The sequence below is a fragment of the Notamacropus eugenii genome, chromosome 6, assembly GCF_028372415.1.
Source record: "Notamacropus eugenii isolate mMacEug1 chromosome 6, mMacEug1.pri_v2, whole genome shotgun sequence".
Taxonomy (NCBI): domain Eukaryota; kingdom Metazoa; phylum Chordata; class Mammalia; order Diprotodontia; family Macropodidae; genus Notamacropus; species Notamacropus eugenii.
The window spans coordinates 4,474,189-4,498,719 of NC_092877.1; the positions used below are offsets into that span (position 1 = coordinate 4,474,189).

The 24,531-nt window shown below is 49.2% G+C and overlaps 1 protein-coding gene across 3 annotated transcripts in view; it reads right to left on the reverse strand.

Annotated features, from left to right (window-relative positions):
- Positions 1-19,444, reverse strand: part of DGKZ (diacylglycerol kinase zeta) — a 63,760-nt gene extending 44,316 nt beyond the window's left edge. For 2 of the 3 annotated variants that reach the window (XM_072617679.1, XM_072617678.1), the window contains exon 1: positions 19,108-19,444. In XM_072617679.1, coding sequence (XP_072473780.1) covers positions 19,108-19,358 — 251 coding nt within the window. In that variant the 5' untranslated portion in view covers positions 19,359-19,444. The remainder of the gene's footprint in view (positions 1-19,107) is intronic. The other variant, XM_072617684.1, reaches the window with a different exon arrangement.
- Positions 19,445-24,531: the final 5,087 nt, after the last annotated feature.

Genomic DNA, 24,531 nt, shown 5'->3' on the forward strand with positions numbered 1-24,531 from the left:
CAATGGGGAGCTTCATGGTGGGCACAGATAGGTTTCAGCATATCACAAGGGAGAAAGTGCATGCTCATAATTGTTGTAACTATAAACAACTGTCTAAACAAAGGTAACCCTAAACGGCTACAAATACAGATGAAAACCATGGCCCAGCTCACTTATCTCACACACAGTCCTTTCCTTTAACAATTTGGAAACCGCTGAAGTGGAAGGTCACGTGAATAACTGGCCTCACTCACTTCTGAATTTTTTTTTTTGTTTAGCTTTTTCTAAAATTGTACATTGTGGGAAATTTAATTATGAGCGTGATGGGATTTGGCAGGATGTGACAAATTGACATGTATCAATTTTTAAAAAGGAGAGACCAAAAAGAACCTATTTCTATGCTTGGTTACTGCCTTTGTTAATATCAGAGTGGTCACACACACACACACAAACTGCTTTCACACATGCAAAAAAGGGTTTCTTCTCCTTTACACATACATACACACACATCCCCACCTCTCTCCCTCTCCACATCCTCATTTCATACATTCAGAGTTTGAAAGGACCTTAAAGGCCATCTAGTTTAATTTTATTTTACAGAGAAGAAAACTGAATCTCAGAGAAGTGAAATGACCTGCCCAGAGTTACACAGCCAGGAAGTGTCCGGCTTGCCCCCAGTACAGACTTCTGGACTAGAATCTGATCCATATCTGGGGTCATGCTTTGGAGAAGCTAGTGATTTAGCTTCATGTGTGTGTGTGGGGGGGTGGGACTTGAGTGATCACTGGCAGAATTCCGTCCTTAGGGAAAGCCAGCTTTCCATTACAAGTTCCTTCAGGCTCTGCAGGGCAGGCATGCTCCTGGAGGCAGGGGCTCCTCTCCCCCACCCCTTTCCCTAACCAGTGGCTTTCAAGACCTTCACTTGCTCCTTAGCAAAGTCACATCCTGTGTTACTTCTAACTTTCCCCGTCCACATCCTTGAGGTTCTCACCAACTTATTTCCCAGTAGCATGACCCCTGTACCATAGGGGGGTACCCCCCCATTTCTGGGGATCTAGAACCTTAGCACAGTCCTGGCTTTCTCCTTTGAGCTTTGTGATCGGAGGAAGCCCTGCCTGGAATGGGCTGGATCATGAAGACAGAGATGCCTCCCAGCCAAGCAGATGAGCAGAGACCAAAGGCTCCCGGCTTTGCAGGGCCAAGGGCTCACGTGAGGAAGTTACACAATAGTCCCTCTCGGCTGTTTTTTCCTGAGACCACTGTGGGGACTAAAGCCGGTGGCCTTGCAAGTCAGACCTGGCTCCGAAGGCAGAGGCCCCAGCTTCAGCTCTAGGCTCGGTACTTAGTAGCGCTGGGACCTCAGCAAGTGGCTGCATTTCCCGAGCCTCAGAGCCCTTCTGGGTAATGTAGGAGTCGGACCTGCGGTTGTCTCTCGTCCCTTCCAGCCCGGGATCGTCCAGTCTCGTGACCCCTCCCCCGGGCCACCCTAGAGGATCGCAGGTCCTGCTAAGGCAGCCCACATCACCCTCGTTCTGGACACTCAGACCAGCTTTTCTGACTCGCCCCTCGGCCCCTCGAAGCGCAGGATGCCGAGACCCTCCCTCCCAGGACAGTCCCCTCCCGGTTACTTCCCCCGTTGTCCAAGGCTAGGCGGGCGCCTGGTGCCCACTGGGACCCAATGGCAGCCCTCTCCCGATTCCTGTGGGTACCTACTGGGTGTCGGGGCCCTCGGAGGGCATCTGCGGGACGTCCCAGGAGCGGTAGCGCCACATCTGCCTGGGTGCTCCCGCCTCCTCATGGTGCAGGCTCAGCCACTCTGGGGCCGCATCCCGTCCTCCCCCAGCGCCTCGTCCGCCCCCGCTGCTGCTACTGCCGCTGCCGCTGCTGCCGCCGCCGCCGCCTCTGCAGCCCCCACCCCTGCCACCCCCGGCACTCTCATCCTGCCCCGGCTGCAGCAGCGGCGGTGGCGACACTCTTCCTCTTTCGGCATTTCCTGAGCAGGGGGCCGGCACCGTAGGAGGCCAGCCGCCCCATCAAGAGCTGACCACAGGCCCCCCTCCACCTCCTCCTCACTCGGTGCCTTCCCCTCTCGTCGAACCCCGCTGGGCAGGTGAGGACAAGCCCTCAGCACAACAAAGAGGCTTCTCCTTCCCGAGAGATGGTGCCCGGGGCCAAAGCAGCTGGAGGAGCTGCTACCTGCCCAGCCCTGCCCAGCCAGCCGGTGAAATGCTTGGGCGAAGGGCGGGGAGGGGGGGGGGTGTCTCCGTAAGCCACCCATCCCCTGGGCCCCTCTCCTTCCAACCCTAACAGCCTCGGGTGGAGCTGCCCTCTCCCAGTTTCCCCACGCTCCCCAGGAGGTCTCTGGGTAAAAGTGCCATTCAGTCTCCCCACACTTTCCAGGAGCTCTCTGGGGGAGGTGCCCTAGGAGCCCAGGCACCCATAAGTCATAGGATTTGGGGCCCACCATTCTCCCTCCTTTCCTCAAAGGTCAGAAGATTTAGAACTTGTCTGGAATCTTAGAGGTAATCTGCTTCAACTCCCTCCTTTTACAGATGAGAAAAATGGGGGGGAGGGGAATGTGACTTGCCCAAAGTCACCCAAATAATAAGTCAGGATCTGAACACAAATCTCTTGTGAGTACCGCTGTAGCAGGCCATCTCATCCAACCCTTTACAGAGGGGGAAACTAAAGCCCAGAAGGAGGAAATGACTTACCCACAGCTGAAACTGAGGTGAGATTTGAACCTGGGCCTCTGACCCCAGACCTAGTGTTCTTTCCCCTCTAACCGCATCACCTCTTAGCACATTAGATTCCATCTAAGCCAACTCCCTTCATTAATGGAGGCTGCTGAAGTCCAGAAAGGCAAGGACATGCTGAGATCACACAGGCAGGTGATTTCAATCTCAGGTCCTCTTGTGCTTTGCCCTCTGCATACATTTTGTTGCCCATCTCCCTGGCATCCCAGCCATAACTCAAAGGTAACATTTTCCTCTCTTAAAACATCTCTGAGGATGCCTCATCAGGGCAGGGCAAGCTACGGCAGGTCCTCCCAAGCTGAGAAGGCTTGAAGGGCAGCCCTTGCCAAGTATGGCTGGTTTGTCTCTCTAATGCTCAGCCAGAGGCATGAAGAGAAAGTCTGGCCCCCCACTTTCTGGCCACTGCAGCTCCTGCAGTGTGGAACCTTTGTGAAGGCAGGGTCAGAGCTCTAGAACTGGAGGGGACCTTGGGCACTAGCTAGTCCAACCCCCACATTTTACTGATGTGGAAACTGAGGACCAGAGAGAGGAAATGCCCAAAGTTGCACAAGTAATAAGCCTCACAGACAGAATCTGAACTCAGATTAACACTCTTTCCTCGTTTAGGGGGAAGCACTAATGCCCCTGAAATCAGAGCACGATACGTTCAAAGGATTCACCCCCCCTCGAAATATTTATTTTTGTCTGTTCTGCCACACACACTTTCATCCCATCCGGAAAGCCTATTAAAAGAGGAAGAGAATATAACCAGTAAGATTAATGCACACATGGGGAAAAAATCTGATGCTATATACTGTGTTCTGCACCTGTGGCCCCCCACCTCTGCTAAGGAATGACTTCTCTTACCTCCCCTTCTGGGGCCAAGCTTGTTTTTTATTTTTTGGAAACATTGTTTCCATTGTTTTGTGGTGGTTCTTTCCATTTATATTGTTTGTTGCAGTCACTGTGTTTATTACTTCCCTGCTTCTATTTTTGCCACCTTGTATCTGTTCGCAGAAGTCTTCCCATGCTTTTCTATGTTTATCATGTTCATCATTTCTTACAGAACAGAGATGGTCTGTGACCTTCATGTTTATTTAACTACCCCTTCCCCCCTCCCAATGCTGTTTCCAATTTTTTGCTATCACAAGAAAGTACTGCTGTCAACATTTTGATGTAAAGGAAGTCTTTCTTTTTGTCAAGGACCTTGTCCCAGAAGGAGTCATTCTGGCTCTGGGGGAGGTTTCATTGGTCAAGTTCCCCTAAGTCAGAGAACCTTGTATGGGGCAGCCAGGGTCCTGTGGCGGAATCACATTACAGAGTAAAGATTCTTTTTGCCCCACCTCCTGCTGAAAGCTATTCTTTGCCCCTGGAAACTGTGGGAAGAGGAAGATCTACAGGGTTGGGGAGTAGGGCTAGGCAAACAACAAAAGCTCATATTGTGGGATTCTAAGGTTGATAAGAGAGAGTTTCATGGCCTTGGAGTCCGGATGACCTGGGTGCGTAACCAAGGGCTAGTCACTTAATTTCCCAGTCTCCCAGGCAACTCTCTAAAACTATAAGCAATATGTATAATTGGGAAAAAATAAAACATTTTTTAAAAAAAGAAAAAAAGAGACTATAGGTTACTGAAGAGTCATCGATTTGCACTGGTGAAGGGAGTTTCCACATCCAGGTGTCCCCCACAATGACAAAATCACAGGTCTGGACCAAAATTTTCATAAAGAACTTTCCTCACAACAACTGAGGGAAGCAGGTAGTACAAAGATTATTGTGCCCATGAAGAAACTAAGTCTTGGAGGAATTGTGTGACTTGCCCAGAACCACATAACAAGTAAGTATCAGGCTTGTTTTCCATCTCAGTCAAAGGGAAGGGGCTTGTCTACAATCACCCACTATGTACCAAACAAAGCTGGTTAAACCCAGGCCTCTTGACCCAGATCCAGCCCTCTTAGCTCATATCAAATGTGGAACCATATATGAGTTGTCCCAGGGCCTCTGACTGTGCTGGAGCATCATCAGTCTCAGTCTGGTGCCTGTCTGGTGCTTGAATGGCCTGATCCATAGCTATATTGTTCTAAAATAGTTAGATGTCTGCTCTGATACCAAATCTCTGCTTGTTCCACGGAGAGGGAGCTGAGCAGAGGCAGGGCCTGTGTTAGCCTACATGTCCTCTGTCTCTTCCAATCTACCTCTGAGGATGACACTGAAGGAAAGATCTATGTCGGGCCTCTCTAGGGAGGCGAGCCTATCACAAGAGGGCTGGGAGAAAAGAGAGAACAAAAACACAAGGGCTGACCTTGGGGTCAGGAGACCCAGATTCAAATCTCCCTCTCAGCACTCATCCATCCACCTTCTTCATTTTACAGGTGAGTAAACTGAGACCCAGAGATGAAAGGATTTGGCCAAGGCCTCCGGGATCATATCACCTGGGATCATACCCTGCTAGTAAGTGGCAGAGACAGGAATTAAACCCAGGTCTTCCAAACTTGGTGCTATTTACATTATACCCCACTTCTGTCTGAGCCTTGGTTTCTTCATGTGTAAAATGGACAACACTTACACCTTCTGAAGACGTGAGACAGTACTAAAGTACTGTCTGAACAGGAGCTGTTGCTGTTCAGTGGCTCAGTCATGTCCCATTTGTTGTGACCCTGGGGTCCACAGCACACCAGTGCTGTCTGGGCAAAGATACTGGATTAATTTGCCATTGCCTTCTCAAGAGGGTCAGGTAAACTGAGGTAAAGTGACTTGTCCAGGGTCACACAGCTAGTGATTGTCTGAGACCACTCAGGTTTTCCTGAATTAGGAGGCATTTTGGGAGAGCAAATACCAAAAGAGACTTGGAGTGTGGATAACCTGAATGTGAATCCTGCCTCAGCCACTTCTGTGATTCTGAGCAGGTCACTTAACCTGGTTTTCTCACCTGTAAAAGGGGGAGAATAATGACACCCACCTTCTAGAACTGTTGTGAGGATCAAATGAAATGAGATATGTAAAGTGGCTTACCAGCATTAAGGTGCTCCAGAAATGTTAGCATTCGGATTACGGCTGCTGTGTTTATTACTTATCACTGCCGCCCCTCCTGCATCACTCCAGCTTCCAGGGCTGCCTCTGCCTGCCTCCTCCCAGCTACTGTGGGGAGCTAGAAGACTTCCCCGTGATCCTTGAAAGCAGCAGAGAGCAGTTCAGCAGAGGAAATGAGCCTAAGTTTATTTTCACTCTGAAGCATCTGGAAGGCCTGGCTTCAGGAAATGAGGCTCCAGGAGGGGCCCAGGAAAACAACAGGCTTAGGGAAAAGACAGAGACCTGAAGCAGAGCGGGTGCCAAAGTGAGGCTAGCTGGGGACCCCCTTTTCCTTAGGTCTAGGCCTCAGGGTAAAGGGACCAAGGAACAGGTGCCCTTGGCAAGCATCTGTGCCAGGCACAAGGGAGCCCAGGCCCTCTCAGAGCCCTCCCAAAAAGGCTCAGGAAGAATCTGGGTAACATAATTATTCTGGGCTCTGCTGGAGCCCTGGGGAGGGAGCTGCCCCACTTTTCTGGCCTTGGATTAGTGAGTGGGGAGTTTGGGAAAGGAAATGTACCAGGGCACCGAACTCAACTCATCCCCTGGACACTCTCTGTCCTCAAAAAGGGCCAAGCCAACTCCTCTCCCTGTCATTCAGAGTCCTCTGGTAGAGGACCTGGGCTTATATCCCACCTCAGATCTCCATGACTCTGTGGTCACTGACCTCAGTTTCCCTGCCTGTAAAATGAGGGGGTTGGATTCAATGACTGGTAAGGTGTCTTCTTGTTCTAAAACCAATCGTGTGACCTGAATCCTCTTCACATCAGGAGTCAGAGGATTTTGAATTTGAAGGGACCTTAGGGACCATTTTACAGATGAGTAAACTGAAGCCCACAGCTCACCCAAAATTCCATAGGGAGTAAACCTGAGGGTCAAGATCAGAGAAGCAGCACAGCTGGTAGAAAATGTGGCTGGGTTGTTATGTGAAGCCCTGGGTTCAAATCCTAACCTGCCATTTACTACCCCTGTGACTTTAGGTAGGTCACTAATTTCCATAACTCGTCCTCTCCAGGCTTATCTTCTGACTCTCCCTTGAACCAATTATTGATTGTCTTTGCTTCCTTCTCTTCCTCCTCAACTTTGTTCATTCTATCTCCTTGCCCACCCTTTCCTTCCTTCCTTCCTTCCTTCCTTCCTTCCTTCCTTCCTTCCTTCCTTCCTTCCTTCCTTCCTTCCTGTCTTTCTTTCTTGGCAGTGGGAGTTAAGTGACTTGTCTAGGGTCACACAGCTGGAGTCTGAGGCTAGATTTCAGCTCAGGTCCTCCTGACTCCATTCTGCCTACTGCGCGACCTAGCTGCCCTGCTTTCCTCTCTTCTTAATCACACACACACACACACACACACACACACACACACACACACAGAGTTTTATTGATGCTTTTAAATAATGCTTCCCAATAACCCTTCCCAGAATTCTTTTTATGACAAAAAAGTTCAGCCAAGCACTTCAACCATCTCTGATGATGTCTGCCTCTTTCTGCACCCACAGTCCACCATTTCTCTGTGTTTCACCATTAATCCTTGCAAGTCAAGGCTGGTTGCTGTATCAGTCTGAGTTCTGCTGTTATATCCCACGTGTTCCTATGTTCGTCTGAATTCATCCCATCTGTTGTTTCTTACAGTACAATGATAATCCATTACGTTTTCCCAGTTGATAGGAATTTTGTTTCCATTTCTTTGCTTTTCTGTTGTTGCTGTTTGGTCGATTGTACGATTCTTCATGACCCCAGTTGGGGTTTTTTTGGCAAAGATACTGGAGTGGTTTGCCATGTCCTTCTCCAGCTTATTTCACAAATGAGGAAACTTGAGTTAAGTGACCTTCCCAGGGTCATACTGTCTGAGTATTTGAACTCAGATCCTTCTGACCTAGCTGCCTGGCTCTTTGCTACCACAACAGTTCTGCTACAGATATGTTGTTACATTTCTTTCTGTCATTGGGGCAAATGAGTGTATATGCCCAGGAGTGGGGCATATACCCACTTGGGGTGGGCATATTGGGGCATATAGGTGTCTATGCCCAGTAGTGAATTTACTGGGTCAGAGGGTATGAACAATTTAGGCATGCTTGTAGAGTGAATGAATGATTACAAATTATTTTTCAGAACTCTTATCTCATTTCAAATTCCTACTCCATCCTCAGGGTCCCACTCAACTTCTACCTTCCCTAAGCAGAGATCTCAGAATTTCAGAGCAGCATCAACTTAGCTTTGTCACTAACTTCCTGTGTGACCTTGGATAAATCACTCCCTTCTCTAGACTGGTCTAGAATAAAGAAATGAGAGCCAGGGCTTGGCATAGTTTTCAGAGTGCATTAGTAGGCACACGGTATCTGATTAATAAATGTTGATTGAATAGAAGTGTTTTATTTAGGGGAAAAAAATGAGGTTTAGGAAAGAAAGCTGATCTGCCCAAGGTCATGTGGTAAGTTAGCGGTACTCAGAGCTAATGCTTCTCTGTAAGAAAAAACTGTTCTTGTTTTGTAGATGAGCACAGTGAGTCTTGGAGAGGAGAGGGGTCTTATCCAGGGTGACTGTGCAAATGAGAATTGGTGGCAAGTTTCTCTCTCCCCGTTTCTTGCTCCAGAAGCACCCCTCTCAGACTGATTAAGTCATCTGGCCCCTGGATGCTCTTTGGACCATATCTACATGTTTCTCTTTGCTAAGGATTTCTGCTTCAGAGGCCTCAGCCTTGGGTGCCCAGGAGGCCAGGGCTTGGGCTTTCCTTCCCCTGCCTCTTCTCACCCACCCCAGCACCTGGCACAGGGCTGGGCATGTAATAGACGTTCAATAAATCTTAGTCGAATAAATTGGATGTAGGTGCCCGGAAGTGTTCACAAAGGGGAGTGAAGCTGGCTTCCTGTCTGTAGGAACGGAAGGGGTTTCCCCCGACATCCGGCCTTCCTGGCCCTCAGCGCCAAGGCAGCCCGGTCTGTTCTTGAGAGCCCCACTGAAGTATCTAGCCTGTCCAGGACATGACTTTCCTCCCTCTTTCCATTTATCACTGATCTCTAAACCTCCCTCACAGCCCTGGGGCCCCAGCTTCTCCCCCCAGCTGGGGAGACAGATGTAGCTGTGCCAGCTGGAAAGAGACACATTTTATTAGCCAGCTTATGTGGAGCCTCATTAAAGCTATTAGCTGGTCAGCAGAGCGGCAGGAGAGAGTCAGCTAGGGCGGCCAGTGACCACCTCCCACCCCACCAACACTTCCCCCTCACAGTCAGCAAGAAAGTGAGGACAAAAGCCTTCCCCCTCACACTGATGCATCCTTCTGTCCTCTGCAGGGCAGTAATCCGCGCCCCCCCCTTCCCAAGACACCCCTGAGCTCAGGCCAAAAGGTGAGATAAGAATAGTCAGAGTAATAATCCCTTAAAATAGCTAACATTTATATAACATTTACTATGTATCAGGCACTGTGCTAACAAAGCACTTTACAATCACCATCTCATTTAGTCCTCACAACAACCCTGCAAGGTAGGGGCTACTATTGGCCCCATTTTACAGATGAGGAAATGGGAGGTTAAGTGACTTGCCCAGGGTCAGACAAGTAGTAAGTGTCTGAGGCTGGAGTTGAACTCAGGTCTTCTTGACTCCAGTTCCAGCACTCTATCCACTACACCACCTGGAAGGAATATGTGCTGAACCTTCCAGGACTATAAGACAGTGTAAACCAGCTCCAAGCTAGCCCAGAGCCAAGGCCTCTAATGATAGGATTTAGAGGTAGAAGGGACCCTAAAGAGCATTTAATGCGATCCCCTCATTTTGCAGATGAGGAAACAGTCCTCGGAGAGGAGATGGGCCTGCCCCAGGTCACACCAGTAGTGTGCAGTAAATAGTATGGGATGCAGTTGGTCAAACCCTCCCAGACAGCTGTTTGTACTTCCATGGGCCCAGAGATTTTAGGGGTTCATGAACTTTGTTAGGGAAAAATATATGACATCATTATTTTCACCATCTTTTAACGGAAGTGTAGCTTTTCCTCCAGCTCTAGGAATGTGTGGCCTAACCCTAATATTCAATCTCTTTTTCTTGAAGGGAACATTCTCCCTTTTGAGCAGAAGCTAACTGTGTGACCTTGGATAAATCACTCAACCTATCAGAACCTCAGTTTCCCCAAGTCAGAAATAGACTCTTTCCTCGTCTTCTTAGAATTATTCACCTTCAAAGCTCAAGAATCAACTCCTACAGGCAACCTGCCCTGATTTCTCAGTTGCTGGTGCCCTCTCAATGGAAGTTATTTTGTCTATTATTTGTGTTTCATTTTCTGTCTGCATACATGTTATTTTCTCCCAATAGACCTCTTAGGGGCAGGAACGATCTCATGTTAGTCTTTTTATCCATGGGACACACTACACTGTGTTGCCTTAAGCTTCATAAATGCTTATCAAATGAATGAATGACTCTATAAAGTGAGGGGGCTGGATCAGATGAACTCTGGGGCCTCTTCTAACTCACAATGCACGAACTGATGCATTACTCCAGTTTGATTTCACCATCCCTCCTTTCTGAGACCATGGCTTCTTGAGGTTAGTTCTCTATGGCCTGATTTGAGCATGGGGAGACCCAGAAGCAAAATTTCAATCCATTTCCTCCTGAATGTTCATTAGAACACCAGAGCCCCAAAACGTAGAACGGCAGAACTGGGAGGGGCCTTCGAAAAAGAATCCTCTTAGGGTCCTTTGGACAAAGAAATGGAAGGAACTTCTGGATGTAGAATGGTAGAACTGGGAAGAGAGCTAAGGACATAAGACAAAGTCAGAGCTGGAAGGAACCTTACAAAGAGGTGGTTCAAAGCCCTCATTCTGACACACAAGAACACTGAGGGGGCCTAGAGAGAAGCAGCTTGTACCATTAGGTGGAGGGCTGTATCTCTGAATTCTACCACAATGGAATGAGCCTGATTACCTAGGAAGTGAGGGCAGATTTGCCCACCCAATGCGGAAGGAGTCCCAGATCCCACTTGTCTAAATGGGCTGCTTTGTCCTTGTTCTCTTCCTATGTCTCTAGCCACCCTCAGTCCTTTCCACTGAATCATCCTCCATGTTCTACTCCTAGCCATGATTGTCCTAATGACATTTGTTTTGGCCCTTCTCTTTCTATACTTTTTCCCTCGATGATTCCATCTACTCTCATGGGTTAAATAATCATTTCTATGCCAATCTTGGTGTCCTTCCCTTTTCTCCCTCCAGAGTCCAACTACCTGTTGGACACTTCCCCTTGGATGTCCTCTAGGCTTCTCGAACCTGAGACACCCAACACAGACTACATCATCTTTCCCTTCTATATTTAGACTTCCTCCAAACTTTCCCATTTCTCTTAAGGCCAGACCCATCCTTCCAATCACCAAATTCCTAACTGTAGAGTCATCTGTGACTCCTCAGCCCCCTCATCCACCTTATTCTGTCACCAGCTCTTGCTGATTCCATGTCTGACACATCTGCAGAATCTGTGCCTTTTCCTCTATTTTCCTCTACTCCCACAGACATCAGCTCAGTCACCTCCTAACTGGTCTTTCCCCCCTCCAATCCATCCTCCTCATAAATAACCTTCCTAAAGTATAGGTCTCATCTTGTTACTCTCATGTCCAAATGGCTTCTGGGGTTCCCTTTTGTGTCTGGAATAAAGCACAGGTTTCTCAGCTTGACATAGGAAGCCTTTCACATCTAATTCTAGCTTGCCTTTCCATATATCATTCTCCCTTATGAGCTCTATATTCCAACCCAAATGGCTTGGAATGTTCTTCGTCCTCTCTTCTGCCTCTTAGAAGCCTTAGCTTTCTCCAAGGCTTTCTCAGCTCTAGTGAAATCTCTTATGGGAAGCCTTTCCTGATCCCCTCAGGAAAAGTCTCCCTCCTCTGATCTCCTCTAGGTACCTACCTGCCTGTGTGTGATACAGTGATAGGGAAAGGGCTGGATCTAGATTCAGAGAAACTAGATTAGAATCCCAGCTCTGTTCCTCATTACTGGCAAGACCATAAAGTCATTTTACTTCAGTCAGAATTTTCTCAGTAAAATTTAGGGGATGAAAAAATTCATCATGCATTTATTATGTTATGCACCTACTTACTCCGTGTCTGGTGCTGTGATAGGTGCTGGGGAGACAAAGACTACACAGTGCCTGCCCCTAAGGCATTTGCTCCTTCCTCAAATCTGTTTTGAGAGGCATCTTAGAGTGATGGACAGAGAGGTTGAAAAGTCAAGAAGACCTACTTGCTTTTATGTCCTCATTCCTAGGATGATGGCTGCCCTGCCCAGAGCAGTCCTGTGGGACTGAATTAGAGTTTGCTACCCTCTATCCATGACTCCAGTTTCGGAAGCCTTTTTACCTCTTCATGCCGCACACCTTTCTCCCAGATTCCCTCTGAGACCCGCTGCTCAGCAGACTGACAGCTTGCGCCTTTGACTGTCTCCCTTGGGGACAGACTGGGGACTGTTAGAATCTGAGTACTAGTGATTGAATGTTACAGCTGGAAGGGACCCCATCCTGATCAACTTACCCAACCTAAATTGTCTGGAGTGGGGAAAGGGACTCACCCAAAGTCATACAGCAAAGACTGAACTGGCACAGAACCTCCTCCCTCCTCCTCCTGAATTCAGGGCAATTTCTTATATGCCATGCTACTTTAGGAAGGAGATCAGGCAGTGTTGCCCAGGGGAAGTAGGAAGGAGAGCGCCAAACAATGAATATCTGTACCCCGCCCTTGGCAAAGGAAGGCCGAGGGGATGGAGTGCCCCATACTTCCTGTTCTTCCAGTGGTTGGCCCCTGTCCCCAGGAGGGATCCTGCTCCCCATCCCCTTTCCCTGCTCCCTCCCTTCTCCCAGCTCCCTGCCCCCAAGGTTTTGCATTTTTAATTCGGGACAGTATGTGATCTCTCCCAGCTTGCTGCTTTATCCTGGTGCTATTTAAATTACAAATCGGCCCCATCTCTCTGTCACTCTGTGGGTTATTTTTAGCGGCTGGTAAATAGCAGCTGGAGAGTTGGATCAGGTGCCCCCTCCCACGAGGAGCCGTGCGCCTGCGGCAGGGGGCCATCCGCCCCTGCATGGCCTGACAGCTGATGCCCTGCCTGGGAGACCAGGGGAGCAAGGTGTGGGGACAATGGGAGGGAGAGTCCGGGGGGTCAGCTCTCCCCTTCTGCTCTTTCTCCTCTTCGTCAACCCTTACCCATCTTTCAAAGCCCAACTGAAGTCCCACTTCCTACATGAAGCCTTCCCAAATCAACCCAGTCTACACTAATCTCTCCCTTAGAATCAATGGGCATTCACAACCTTTTCCGCTCTGGCCCCACCTTGCTTTTTCAGAATGGTTCCTCATGTAAAACAATTTGCCCCTCCCCCTATGACCCAATCTATAACCCAACAACAATCCATCTCCCTTCTCCAAACCTTGGCACTCCCTCTTCACCTCCCTATCTTGGAATTGCTAGCTAGCTCCCTACCAGGCTCAGTTGAAGTTCCATATCTCTCGAGCTTCCTTTCCTGATTCACTCAATTACTAGCATCCCGCCCCCTCCCATCACTGTATGTTTTGTATATATCTTTATACATTTATTTGTGATGTTCAAGCCCCACAGTAGAGGGGGAGCTCCTTGAGGGGCACAAAGTCTACCTGTTTTTGTATCCCCAGTGTGTCTCCCACCTTTCTCCCCAGAACCTAACGCAGAGCCTGACATTTAATAGGTGCTTAATAGATGCTTATCAAATGCAATCTCAGAGTTGGAAGGGATTTCAGAGACCACCTTTTTCAATCTGTAACTGATTTCCTTGAGTGGCCTCTGCTACATTGCTGACAAATGGTTAAGACTCCACTTGAAGACCTCCTGTGATGGGGGGGGGGAACTCCCTTCTTCCTGAGACAGCCCTTTCCCTCTGGACCACTAATTACAGAAGCAATTTCCCTCCCATCCCCCAGAAACCTGCTTCCCTGCAATTTCCTCTCTGGGCTTCAAGTTCTTCCCTCTGGGAAGAAACAAAACAAATCCTTGTACAAAGGATGCTGAGCACAGCTCTGGAGTCAGGGGATCTGGGTTCAAATTATACATCTTATGCATACTACATGTATGACTTTGGGCAAGTTAACTATGGCAAGTTGATCTATGAAGTGCTTACTGGGGATACAGAGGCAAAAACCCAATCCCTGCCCTCCTTGTCTATACAGGCTATATATTGTGTGACCCTGCGCAAGTCATTTCACCCCATTTGCCTCAGTTTCCTCATCTGTAAAATGAGCTGGAGAAGGAAATGGCAAAACCATTCTGGTATCTTTGCGAAGAAAACCCCAAATGGGGTCAGAAGAGTCAGATGTGACTGAAACGGAAGAATGTAAGTGGGAGGTAAGCTCAGAGGGAAGGCTGGGAAACACCTGCTTCAGAAGGTGGGTTTTAAGCTGTCTGAAAGGCACCAGGGAAGGAGAGGAGAGGAAGGAGAGCATTCCAGACATGGGGGAAATCAAGTGCCAAAGCAGAATTGGGAGAAGGAATGCCCTTTGTGAGGAACAACAACGTTGGGTTATAGAAAAGAAGGGGGGGAATGTGTGAGAAGCCTAGAAAAGTAGAGAGGAATCAGGTTATAAAAAGGCTTTAAATGTCAAGCAGAGGATTTTATATTTGATCCTGGAGGTAACAGGGAGTCACTTCACCTGGGACTTTTTTCATCTGTAAGATGAGAGGTTAGACAAGATGGCCTTTGAAATCTCTTTCAGTTCTAGGTCCAGGATTCTCTGATCTTATTCTTCTCCCCCAAACCACCTCACCAGAAGGCTTACAGGCAGTGGGATGGAGTGGTCTTGGAGTTCAAACCTCTAACCCTTATCAGTCTCTTCATTTCTTGGAGATTCAGTTTCCCCATCTGTAAAATGGGATAACAAACCCTGAAGTACCTACCTCATAGATTTGCTGTGAGGTTGAAATGAAGTGGTGTTATGTAAAGTCCTCTGTGAACTTTAAGGTTCCTTAGAAACATTATTAATTAGTGGAACACATAATTCAGCCCCATTTCTGTCCAGCGGCTTCCTGTTGCTTTTTCCTTCTGTATGTATTCCATCCAGTTCTCAGTACAGGGTCCCTAAACCCAGCAGCAACCTTCTGAGGCGTCTAGAGACTGACTCAGGTGGCCAGTATGGTGGGAAGAGAACTTAATTTGGAATTGAAAGACTTGGGGAACATATCCTAGTTCAGGCACCTGCTTGCAGGCACACTTGCTCCGCAAGTCCCTTAAGCTCTCTGGGCTGGAGTTCCTCATTTTCCAACTGAAGGAACTCCCCAGATCAACTCTTCTCAAAGTCTGAGGTCTCAGGACTCCTTTACACTTAAAAATTATTAAGGATTCAAAAGAGCTTTTGCTCATCTGGGTTTGTATCTATCGATATTTATTATACTAGAAATCTACTGTATGAGAAATAGAGAGCAGATATCTACTGTATTAGAAATGAAAACATCTTAGTATTATTATGAAAAGTTTTGTTCTTGGAGACCACCCTTTGAGAATTGTTGAGAATTGCTGGACAAGCTAATAAGATGATAACTAGCATTTATATAGCTCTTTAAAGCGTGCAAAGCTTTTTATAGATATCATCTCACTTAATCCTAATCACAACTCTGGGAGGTAGGTGCTATTATCTTAATTTTACAGTTGAGGAAACTGAGACAGACTGAGATGAAGTGATTTGCCCAAGGTCACATAGCTTGTGTCTGAAGTCAAATTTGAACTCGGGTCTTTTCACTGAGACCCTTATCTGACTTGTAAGCTTCTTGTGCACAGGAGCTGCTTCGTTTTTGTGCAAAGCCTAGTACTTGACGTATGGTAGGCATTTTTTGAATGAATGAATGAATAAATGAATGAGTGTGACTATTGTAGGCACTGTATACCAAGTGACCAGGCATCTTGTGTCAGTCTACGTGGTCCCAGCTGACTTATTTTTTTCTTTCCTCCCTCCTGCACCCCTTTTCTCCTAGTTGTATTTATTGGTTAGATTCCAAGTCACAATGTTCCCGGTCTCTTGGTTGGTCATCTACTCTGTGATCATACCCACCTGCCCTCTGAGGCTAAAATCCTTCCCTCTTATCACACAGCCCTGTCCCTGGTGTTGTAAGGACCTGGGTGATGGGAGTGAGAGTAGGGGCAGAGACTCTCAACACTCCCTTACCTGGGGGTGTAGGTCTAGGTTTTCCTCCACGCCCCCCTCCCCCTCCACTTCCCTGGCTTATGGAAAACCTCTAAACCAAAAGATTCATTTGTGTACTGGTGATCTCAGCCTGTCCTAACCCCAGGACAAGGAGATCTTAGGGACGGCAGAGACTCTCATTTTTGTCTGTCTTCCCAAGGCCCAATCTGTACCTGGGATATAAGTGCTCTGTAAATAAACGCTGACTGAGCTGAAAGGGGTCCGAGGTTCCCATGAGCATTCCCTTCACTTCCATCCAAACTTGGGACTCTCTCCTATTCCTTTTTTTGAGGTAGACATCACCTGTTTGGATTCTAAGGAGAGTGAAAAGCATCTCCTTTTAGAGCAGTGCTCAAGTACTATTGGGGCTGGCTAGAGAGGACCAGGTCATGGTCTCTGGGTACAGGGGTCAGGTAGCTGCTTAGCCTATTGTTTGTTACTTAGCATCTGACTCCAAATGGAACTGGCAGGCTTCCAGACCTGACCTATATATATATCTTTAGGCCCACTACACATGGAAGGCAGAATTCTCCTCCCCTTCCAACCCTGGCTCTGGAATCTCTCCCAGCCCTTTCTCCTTGTGGAGGGCTTTTCATCCATCTCTCTCATTAATCCTTCATGAAGGGTGGGTAGGGAGATTTAACAGAGAATATGACCTCACCCAGCAACTCTACAATCCTAATTCTAGGCGAGGAACTCTGGAGAAGTCAGGGGCTTGGGCCTCATCCACCATCTGCATCTGTCCCTTATTTGGACCCAGCTCTAACTAACTCTAACCCCAAATTTCCCTAGGAGAAAAGAACTTTGTAAACCCTGAAGTGCTTCAGAAATGACAGTTGTCATTATAGATCAGAGTTAAAACTGGAAGAGAGCCCAGAGATCCTCTGATTTAAACCTTTCATCTTACAAGGGAAGAAAGTGAGGTGCATGGAGGTTAAATGGTCTGCCTAAGGTGGCTTAGTCAGGATTTGAATTCAAGGCTCATGACTACCTTTTACTGTTCCAAAGTGTCTCACCAGGACCAGAAGAGTGACTTTCTTCTCCAATTCTTCATTTCCTTGAGTCAGAAGGGGCTAGGGAATGTGTCATCATTGGGTAGTGGGTGGATGAGGAGTCACTGTTGGTTTTCTTGAGAAAGCCCAGAGGTGCTCAGGATCCATTCATTTGGGAGCTCTATGGCCAACCTCAGAGTAGGGTGGCCAGACTGGATTTCTTCCAGCTCCTCTCCCATCCTGATGCCCTGTCCCATCCCTGTTCCTTATAATTCCAAGGACCAGGCCAGAGAAGGACCTCACCTCTCCTCAGCAGCTAGGTGGCACAGTGGACATAGCTTTGGGCCTGCCATCCCGGATGCACCTCCTCCATCAGCCACTTACCAGCAGTGTGATCCTGGACAAGCCACTTAATCTCTCCCAAGCTCAGTTTCTTTTATTGCAAAATAGACATCATAATATCACCTACCTTAAATATTTCAAATGGGATATTCACAAGGCGCATAGCACTGTGCCTGGCACATAGCAGGCAACAAGAAGTGCTTATTCCCTCCCTTCTTCCCCTTCCAAACCATGTATCCCCTGACATCAGAGTCCTCACAGTGAGTGGGAGGGGTCAGGTCTTTCAGTGCCAATCTATAACATCCACAGGTTCGATGACCTAACTTTGGCCAGGTGATGCCGGGCTTCTCTGCATCTGAGACATATATAACACGGGTCCCAAGTCACCCACAATGGAGGGTTTGTTCTGTTTCCTCCAGCTCTCCACTCCTGAGCTCTCTTCTTCTGGATCCACTCCCATCTCATACCCCTCCCCCCCCAGGCTGAAAAGAACCTGATTATCCTGGATCTTTCCATTCTCCATTTCCAGATCCCCAAAGGGCTGAATTTTCCTATCAAAGGCCTTTCATACCCATCTCTCTTCGGAGATTCCCTGAGCTAATCAATCTCAGCCCCTCTAGCCAAACTCCATCCCATCCTCCATTGTCTTCTGGCAAGAACCAAGCTCTTCCCCCCAGTTCTCTTTATCCTTCTATGAACCAGATCCTGCTGGTGACTCCCTCCACCCCAGGTGTCCAGCACACTAAACGGGACAGTTGTTCTCAGCCCAAGAGTGCTCATTCCCCATCTGTATCCTTGTAATATTAAGAGAGCAAACAGAATATTGCCAGAGTTCAAGCTATTTCCCATTCTGTGCCCTGGTGAAACTCTTATTTTTTCCCTCACTCATCCATCCTTCCTGTGGGAAAGGTGCCATCTCAGTGAACCTAGAGCGCTCCATGGCACCAAGCACACACAGTTCTGTGACAGGTGACAAGGAGAGACAATGAAGAGCAGGATTGGGGTGGGCTGCCTGGCAGCTCAGTAAACTGTCCACACTCCCAGGACTGGGCTGCTTCGATGAAGCTCCTTCCCAGCAGTCCTTGTTTCAGCCAGGGCAGGCTCACCTGTTGTCTGACTTTCTGTGAAGTCCAGTGAACAGAATTTGGATCTGAAGTTGAAGGACCCAGGTCTTATTATCTTCGTACTAGTTATCTTTCAGACTCAGTTTCCTGATGTGTACAGTGAGTGAGGTGTACTTCACCAACTCCAAGGTCTCTCCTAGCTTCAGGGTCCCCCCGACCTCATCGAGCACAAGGCTGAGGCTGGAGATGGGATTCCTGTGTCCTCTTTTTACATAATCACCCCTTTCTCTCATATCTGTCTTCGCCGTCAAGTAATAGAAATAAATCGATGGCATATCCACAGTAAATGTTTCCTCCAATCGCTGCCGGTGGGCAAGGAGGGGGCAAATACCGCAATCTGAGTCCCTCTCCCTCTGCTGCCAGGGGTAGCCTGGACATCGGCGGCGTGGCAGGAAGGCAGAGGGAGATGCAGGAGGATCGATGTTTTTTCCCACCACAGGCAGAGAAGGGGGGTGGGGCATCTCCTTGCTCTGTGTGCTCACCCTGCCTGCCTCCCATGCCAAGAGTCAGTCATGACCCAAAGAAGGATCATGCCTGCGTGACCCCCATTAGGGGGAGCTGAGCCTCACGCCTCTGTTGACATTACAGAGTGAGGGTTAGGGGTATGGTAGAGCGCTGGGAAAGGTTACCGTAGTTGACTATAGGTTGAAGGCGAGGACCCCTTTCAGATGAAGGCTCCTCATGCCCCCTCCCCACTCCCCGGTGATCTTACCTGTAAGACACCTGTTTCCTGAGATTGAGCCGGTGAAATTGCTCCTCCACCGGGGGGTCCTCGGTCGTGCCCCGGGGCCACGCCAGCCTGGGCACTGACAGGTCGGGCCGCGTCGAGCCCCCTTCCTTCCGCCAGCACCGCCGTCTCACCACCTCCTCCTCGGCTTCTGCTCCCCGGCTCAGGCCTGTCCAGTCCCGGGGGCTCCCGCCGCCGGCCATAGAGCCTCCTCCCTTCTTGGGCGCCTCGGCCATCCTGCCAGTCGCCCTCCCAGCTGGGGATCCGGGGCACCGGCTGGGCCACCTGTGGGCGGGGAACAGGTGCACTCCGCGACCTCGGGCTCAGGCCAAGTCCCAGGGAGGACGCGGCTCCGGGGGGATGGGGCGGCACGGGAGGCGAGGAGCCCTGAAAGCCCCTCACAGGAGTCGAGGCAGGAAGGAGGCAGAGACGTACGCAGTTGTAGCCGGTGCCAGGAGGCAGGGGGAGCGGGAAGGGGGAAGCCTCCAGTCCGAGGGGGCCTGGGAGGGCTGGCAGGCTGCAGCCGGCGGCTGGCCTTCGGGAGCCTTGGGGCGGCCCTGCTCGCAGGCGGGGCAGATGCGGGGCAGATGCGGGGCAGCACGCGGCGGGGAAGGGGCCGGAGCTGGCTCTGCGCTCTCCGACTCTTGCTGTAATGTCACCTTAGAGACACTGGCAACCCGCCGCTTAACCCTGGAGAGCCCGCAGCGCAGCGCTGAGCAGCCGGCCCCTGAGACCTCCGAAGCACACCGACACCGACGCCGCAGCTGCCTCTGCAGCGCTCCCGCGCCCGCTCAGCCAGAACCCCGGCTCAGGCTACCGGCGGGGACCAGCCAGGGAGTTCCCGTGGGAGCGAGCCCTGCTCTGCTGCTTCTGGCCACCTCCGCCCCGACTTTTCTCCCCGCCTGCCCCCTGCCTCCCAGCGGCGCAGCAGCTGCCGGGCACTGGCCCCCTCAGCTCTGGCTGCTGTCAATCTCCTCCCCCCCACCCCCCCAGCTTCAACCCCACTCCAACCTCCTCAGTCCTGGTATTTGCAGCCTGTCTCAGGCAGGTGGAGGGCGGGGGGGCGAGGGGGGGCGAGGGGTGTGTGGAGCGGTGGAGGAAGGCGGGGGCGGTTGACAAAGGCACGACTTTGGAACTGACTTTAACCCTTTGAACTCCATGGATCTTCTGAGAGCCATCTGGGACGTGAGGAGTCGGGGAGGGAGGGAGGAAACCGAACAGACGTCAGAGGTGAGGCATCATTAGATCGTGGCAAGAGTAGACCGGTTCTGGAGCCTTCTGGATTCGCGAGCCTCAGACCTGGGGGTTCAGACTTCTCAGAGACGCTCTTCAGTCTTGGAGGTTAGAGGCTGAATGAATCGTGGAGTCACCTCTGACCTCTTCATTTTTGTGCTCTCCCTCTTTCCCCGGGCCATCTTCATTTTATGAATCGCATTCATTTTATTTCTCTTTTCCATTCTTACATGCCACCACCTGGTTCCGACTCTCATTGCATCTTGTCTTGACAGTCGCAATACCAGCTACGAGACTGTAAGCTTCATGTCTTACCCAAATCCCTTCTTCACGACCCCCCTACCCCCAAAAGACCTGGCATCTAGGCAGTGGATAGAGGACTGGACCCTGAGGTAGGAACAACTGACTTTAAAACGTACTAACTGCGTGACCCTGGGCAAGTCACTTATCTTCTGTCTGCCTCAGTTTTCTCAACTGTAGAATGAGGATCAAAATAGCCTCTACCTCTTAGGGATGTTATGAGGATCAAATGAGATCATATTTGTAAAGTGCCTGGGATATCTTAAATGATTAATAAATGGCCTTTTTGCAGTGACCTATGCACCCAATAGGTGCTTAATGAACCTTTGACGAAATAATGAAATTGTGGTTCCTCACTGCCCTTCCAGCTTCCTGTGTTTCTTCCTTTCAATCCATCCTATGTCTAGGTTAATCTTCCTAAAATAACTCTTCTCAGGTCCCTCCCTCTCTGACTTTCAAACTTTCAATAGTTCTCTGTTGCCTACAGAATAAAGTCATAGCATCAAGAGCTGTGCTCCCCAATTCACCAATGAGCCTTCAGGGCAGTGCTCACAACCTTGTAAGAAGGTCAAGTATATTTATCTCCATTATACAGATGAGAAAACTGAGACCCAGAGAAAAAAAGTGATTTGCCCAAGGTCACAAAGCAGAGCCTGGTCTAGAAACCAACATACTGCGGTCCTTCTGTTAACTGTCGAATACTGTCCAACAGTCGATTGACTCTTCATATTTGTTAAAATGGTTCTAATGCCTTAGCCTGGCATTCAAAGCTTGATCTGTCCTTGACCTGGCACAGTGGCTCGAGTTTTAGAACTCAAGTCAGGAAGACCTGGATTCAAATCCTAACTCTGACTTCTATTAGCTGTGTGACCACAGCTGAATCACTTCCTCAGTTTCTTCATCTGTAGAATGAGAGAGTTAGATTAGATGACCATTAAGTTTCCTTTCATATCTAGATCTATGATCTTAAGACCCTTTTGGCCTTATTTCCCATGACTCTCCTCCAGCCACAATAAACTATGAGTCCACTCTCCCTACTCTTTTCTGTCTCTGAGTCCCTGCTGCTCCCTTTTCCCCATTTGGCACATGGGGAAACTGAGGCCCAGAGAAGAAATGATGTGCCCAAGTTCATAGATAGCAGGGCCAAGATTTGAACCCAGGCCCTTTGGCTACAAATCCAGAGCACTGGTGTTGGAACCAGAAGACCTGGGTGGAAATTCTGGCTCTGTTTCTTACTGTTTGGCCTTGGCTCAGTCACAACCTCTCTGGCCTTGGTTTGTCATCCATCAGTAAAAGGGCCAGACTCTGAGGACCCCTCCAATGTAGTTCTACAATTCTACCCTGGTTTCTTTGTCCCAAAGAAACTTCCTCCTCCCCTGCTGTTTTCCTATACAGTTAAGGTCTAAGGAGTCCATAACAGAGATGCCCCATCCTTTGCGCTGTGTCCTACAGGCTTCCCTATCCCCCTAAGCCAGGGGCTCTCAGCCTCAACTTCCCCTGGCCTGGGCAGCCTCCTACACCAAACTTTACGGTACTTCTGGCTTTGTCATTATCTCTCCCAGATGGATCAGCCGCTGGGTTTCCCCGTTGGCTCCTGTTTAGTTCTTTCCTGTTGGCCTCTCTAAGCCTTCAGGGGCCCTTTGTACATTTTTCCTCTGTCCTCACACTTCACCCTTTACTATCATCTGCTGACTGCATTATCTCCATCCTCCCTCCCCCCCCCTCCTCCCTCCTCCCCAGGGTCATGGACTAGAATTCAAGCTGAAACCAGCTTGGAGTGCCCTCCTCCTTTCTCTTCCCCAGCCCCCATTTCCCTCTCTGCTACCTCCTTGCAGATGGAAGGATGGTCCAATAGGCTGGCCTTCAGGAGGCCTGGGCCCAAATTCACAAAACAGGTCACATCTTAAAGGAATAAATCTAAAGGACTTGGGGGACCTCACTGGTGATGGAGGTCAACCTTGGCATTTTACAGATGTGGAAACTGAGGCCCAGAAAAGTGGAAACCTTGTCTCTCTCCACCTTTTTCCTGCCTCTCTCTATGTATTGTTCCCCCTTCCCCCATTAGGTTAGTTCCTGGTGCTCAGGGACGCCTTTCTTTTTATTAATTGTATCCCCAGTGCCTGGCACACAGTAGGTGTTTGGTAAGTGTTGATTGGATTGGAATGGAAATGGTAAAATGATGGGATTGGACCAGATAGTCTTCTTGACCTAGGGCCCATGAACTTGAAAAACAAGTAGTAACTGTGTTTCAATATAATTAGTTTCCTGTGTAATCCTAGGGATTTTATGAATTTAAAACCGTTATCATGAGAAGGGGGTCCTTAGCCTTCATCAGACTGACAAAGAGGTGGGCTAAGGACACACAAAAAGTGAAGAGCCTCAGCTTTAAGGTCATCTTCAGCTCTAAGTCAATCAGCCTAGGATTTCCTGGTGAAGAAATAAAGAGGCCTTTTCCCTTGTCACTGTACCATGGCCTCATCAGACCTGCTGGGAAAATGGCTTCTTGGGGACTCTAATCTGCTCCCTCCGGTCCCCCTTGTGCTGGCAGCGGCTGCTGGGGGTGAACATTTCCAACAAAAGATTTGTTGTATCAGTTTGGGGGAGGATGGCTGGCATTTAAAGAACAGTCAGTCACCTGTCTGTAATTGGAGATGATGCCACCTCTGCAGCTGTGCATGGGTCCCAACACCAAAACAAAAGCAGCTGAGGTAGCACGTCCACAGTGAGGCCTGCAGTGTACTGCCCCACGCCATCCCACCCCCAGTGGTGCTGAAGGCCAGGCCCAGAACAGGCCAGAAGAAGGTCATTCTGATACCTTCCAGGAGGGAGAAGTGATCAACACAGACGAGATTCTGGCCAACAGACCAGGCCCAAAGCAGCAGTTGATTCTGGTCCCGGTAGAAGAGATTCCAGGGACACATATGAGGGAGGGGAGAATCATAGAAACTCAGAGGCAGAGTCACTTACTAGCTGTGGGACTCTGGTCAATAATACTGAGGACGATGGATTAGAGGGCCTCTGACTTCTTAATCCAACCAGCATTCACAATAGAGTTTTGAGCTTGGCAAAGAGCCTCATGTCATTGGATCCTTACAACAATCCTGTGAAGTAGGATGCTATTATGACTTCCATTTTACAGATGAGGAAACTGAGGCTAGGAGAGGTTAAGTGACTTATCCAGGGTCACTAAATATCTGAGGCAAGTCGTCCTGACTCCAACCTAGAAGTCTCTGGCAGCAACTGACCTCACCTCAGTTCCCTCATGTGTAAGCTGAGGCGGTGCACTAGATGACATTAGAGTCCTTTCTAGCTCTGAATCTATGGCCCTGTGACCTCAGTGGACGTGTCTTTGCTCTGACAAGAACAAAGCGGACGACATTCCTAATGGGTTGCTTCCCAGATCTTCTGGGTTGGAAAACACAACGCAGTGAGTCAGTCCCATCCTCCTGTGGATCCTTCTGATTGTCAGAATATGTTTCCCTCCCATCTCCCCTGAAGACTTCCAAGGAAAGGGTATTCACTGCCTCTGGAGGGAATCCTTTTCCCCATTGAACAGTTCTTTTTAAAGTTGTTTTTGGGACCAGTCTGTGATTCCATTGGTATACAATGAACTTCCCAGGAAGGAGAATCTGTTCCTGCTCTGCCCGAAGATCTCAGAGAGCGAGCTCAGAGAGCTACCTCAGAGAGCTACCTGGGGCTGTGAAAGGACTGTCCAGGGTCATGTGGTCAGTATGTGTCTGAGGCTGGACTTGAACCCAAGTCTTCCTAACTGGGAGGGCAGTTCTTTATCCACTACTCCCCGTTGTCGAAGTCTCTCTTTGGATAGTTTTAATTGTTAGAAAGTCTCCCTCCTCTTGTGATAGAGGCCCCACTATC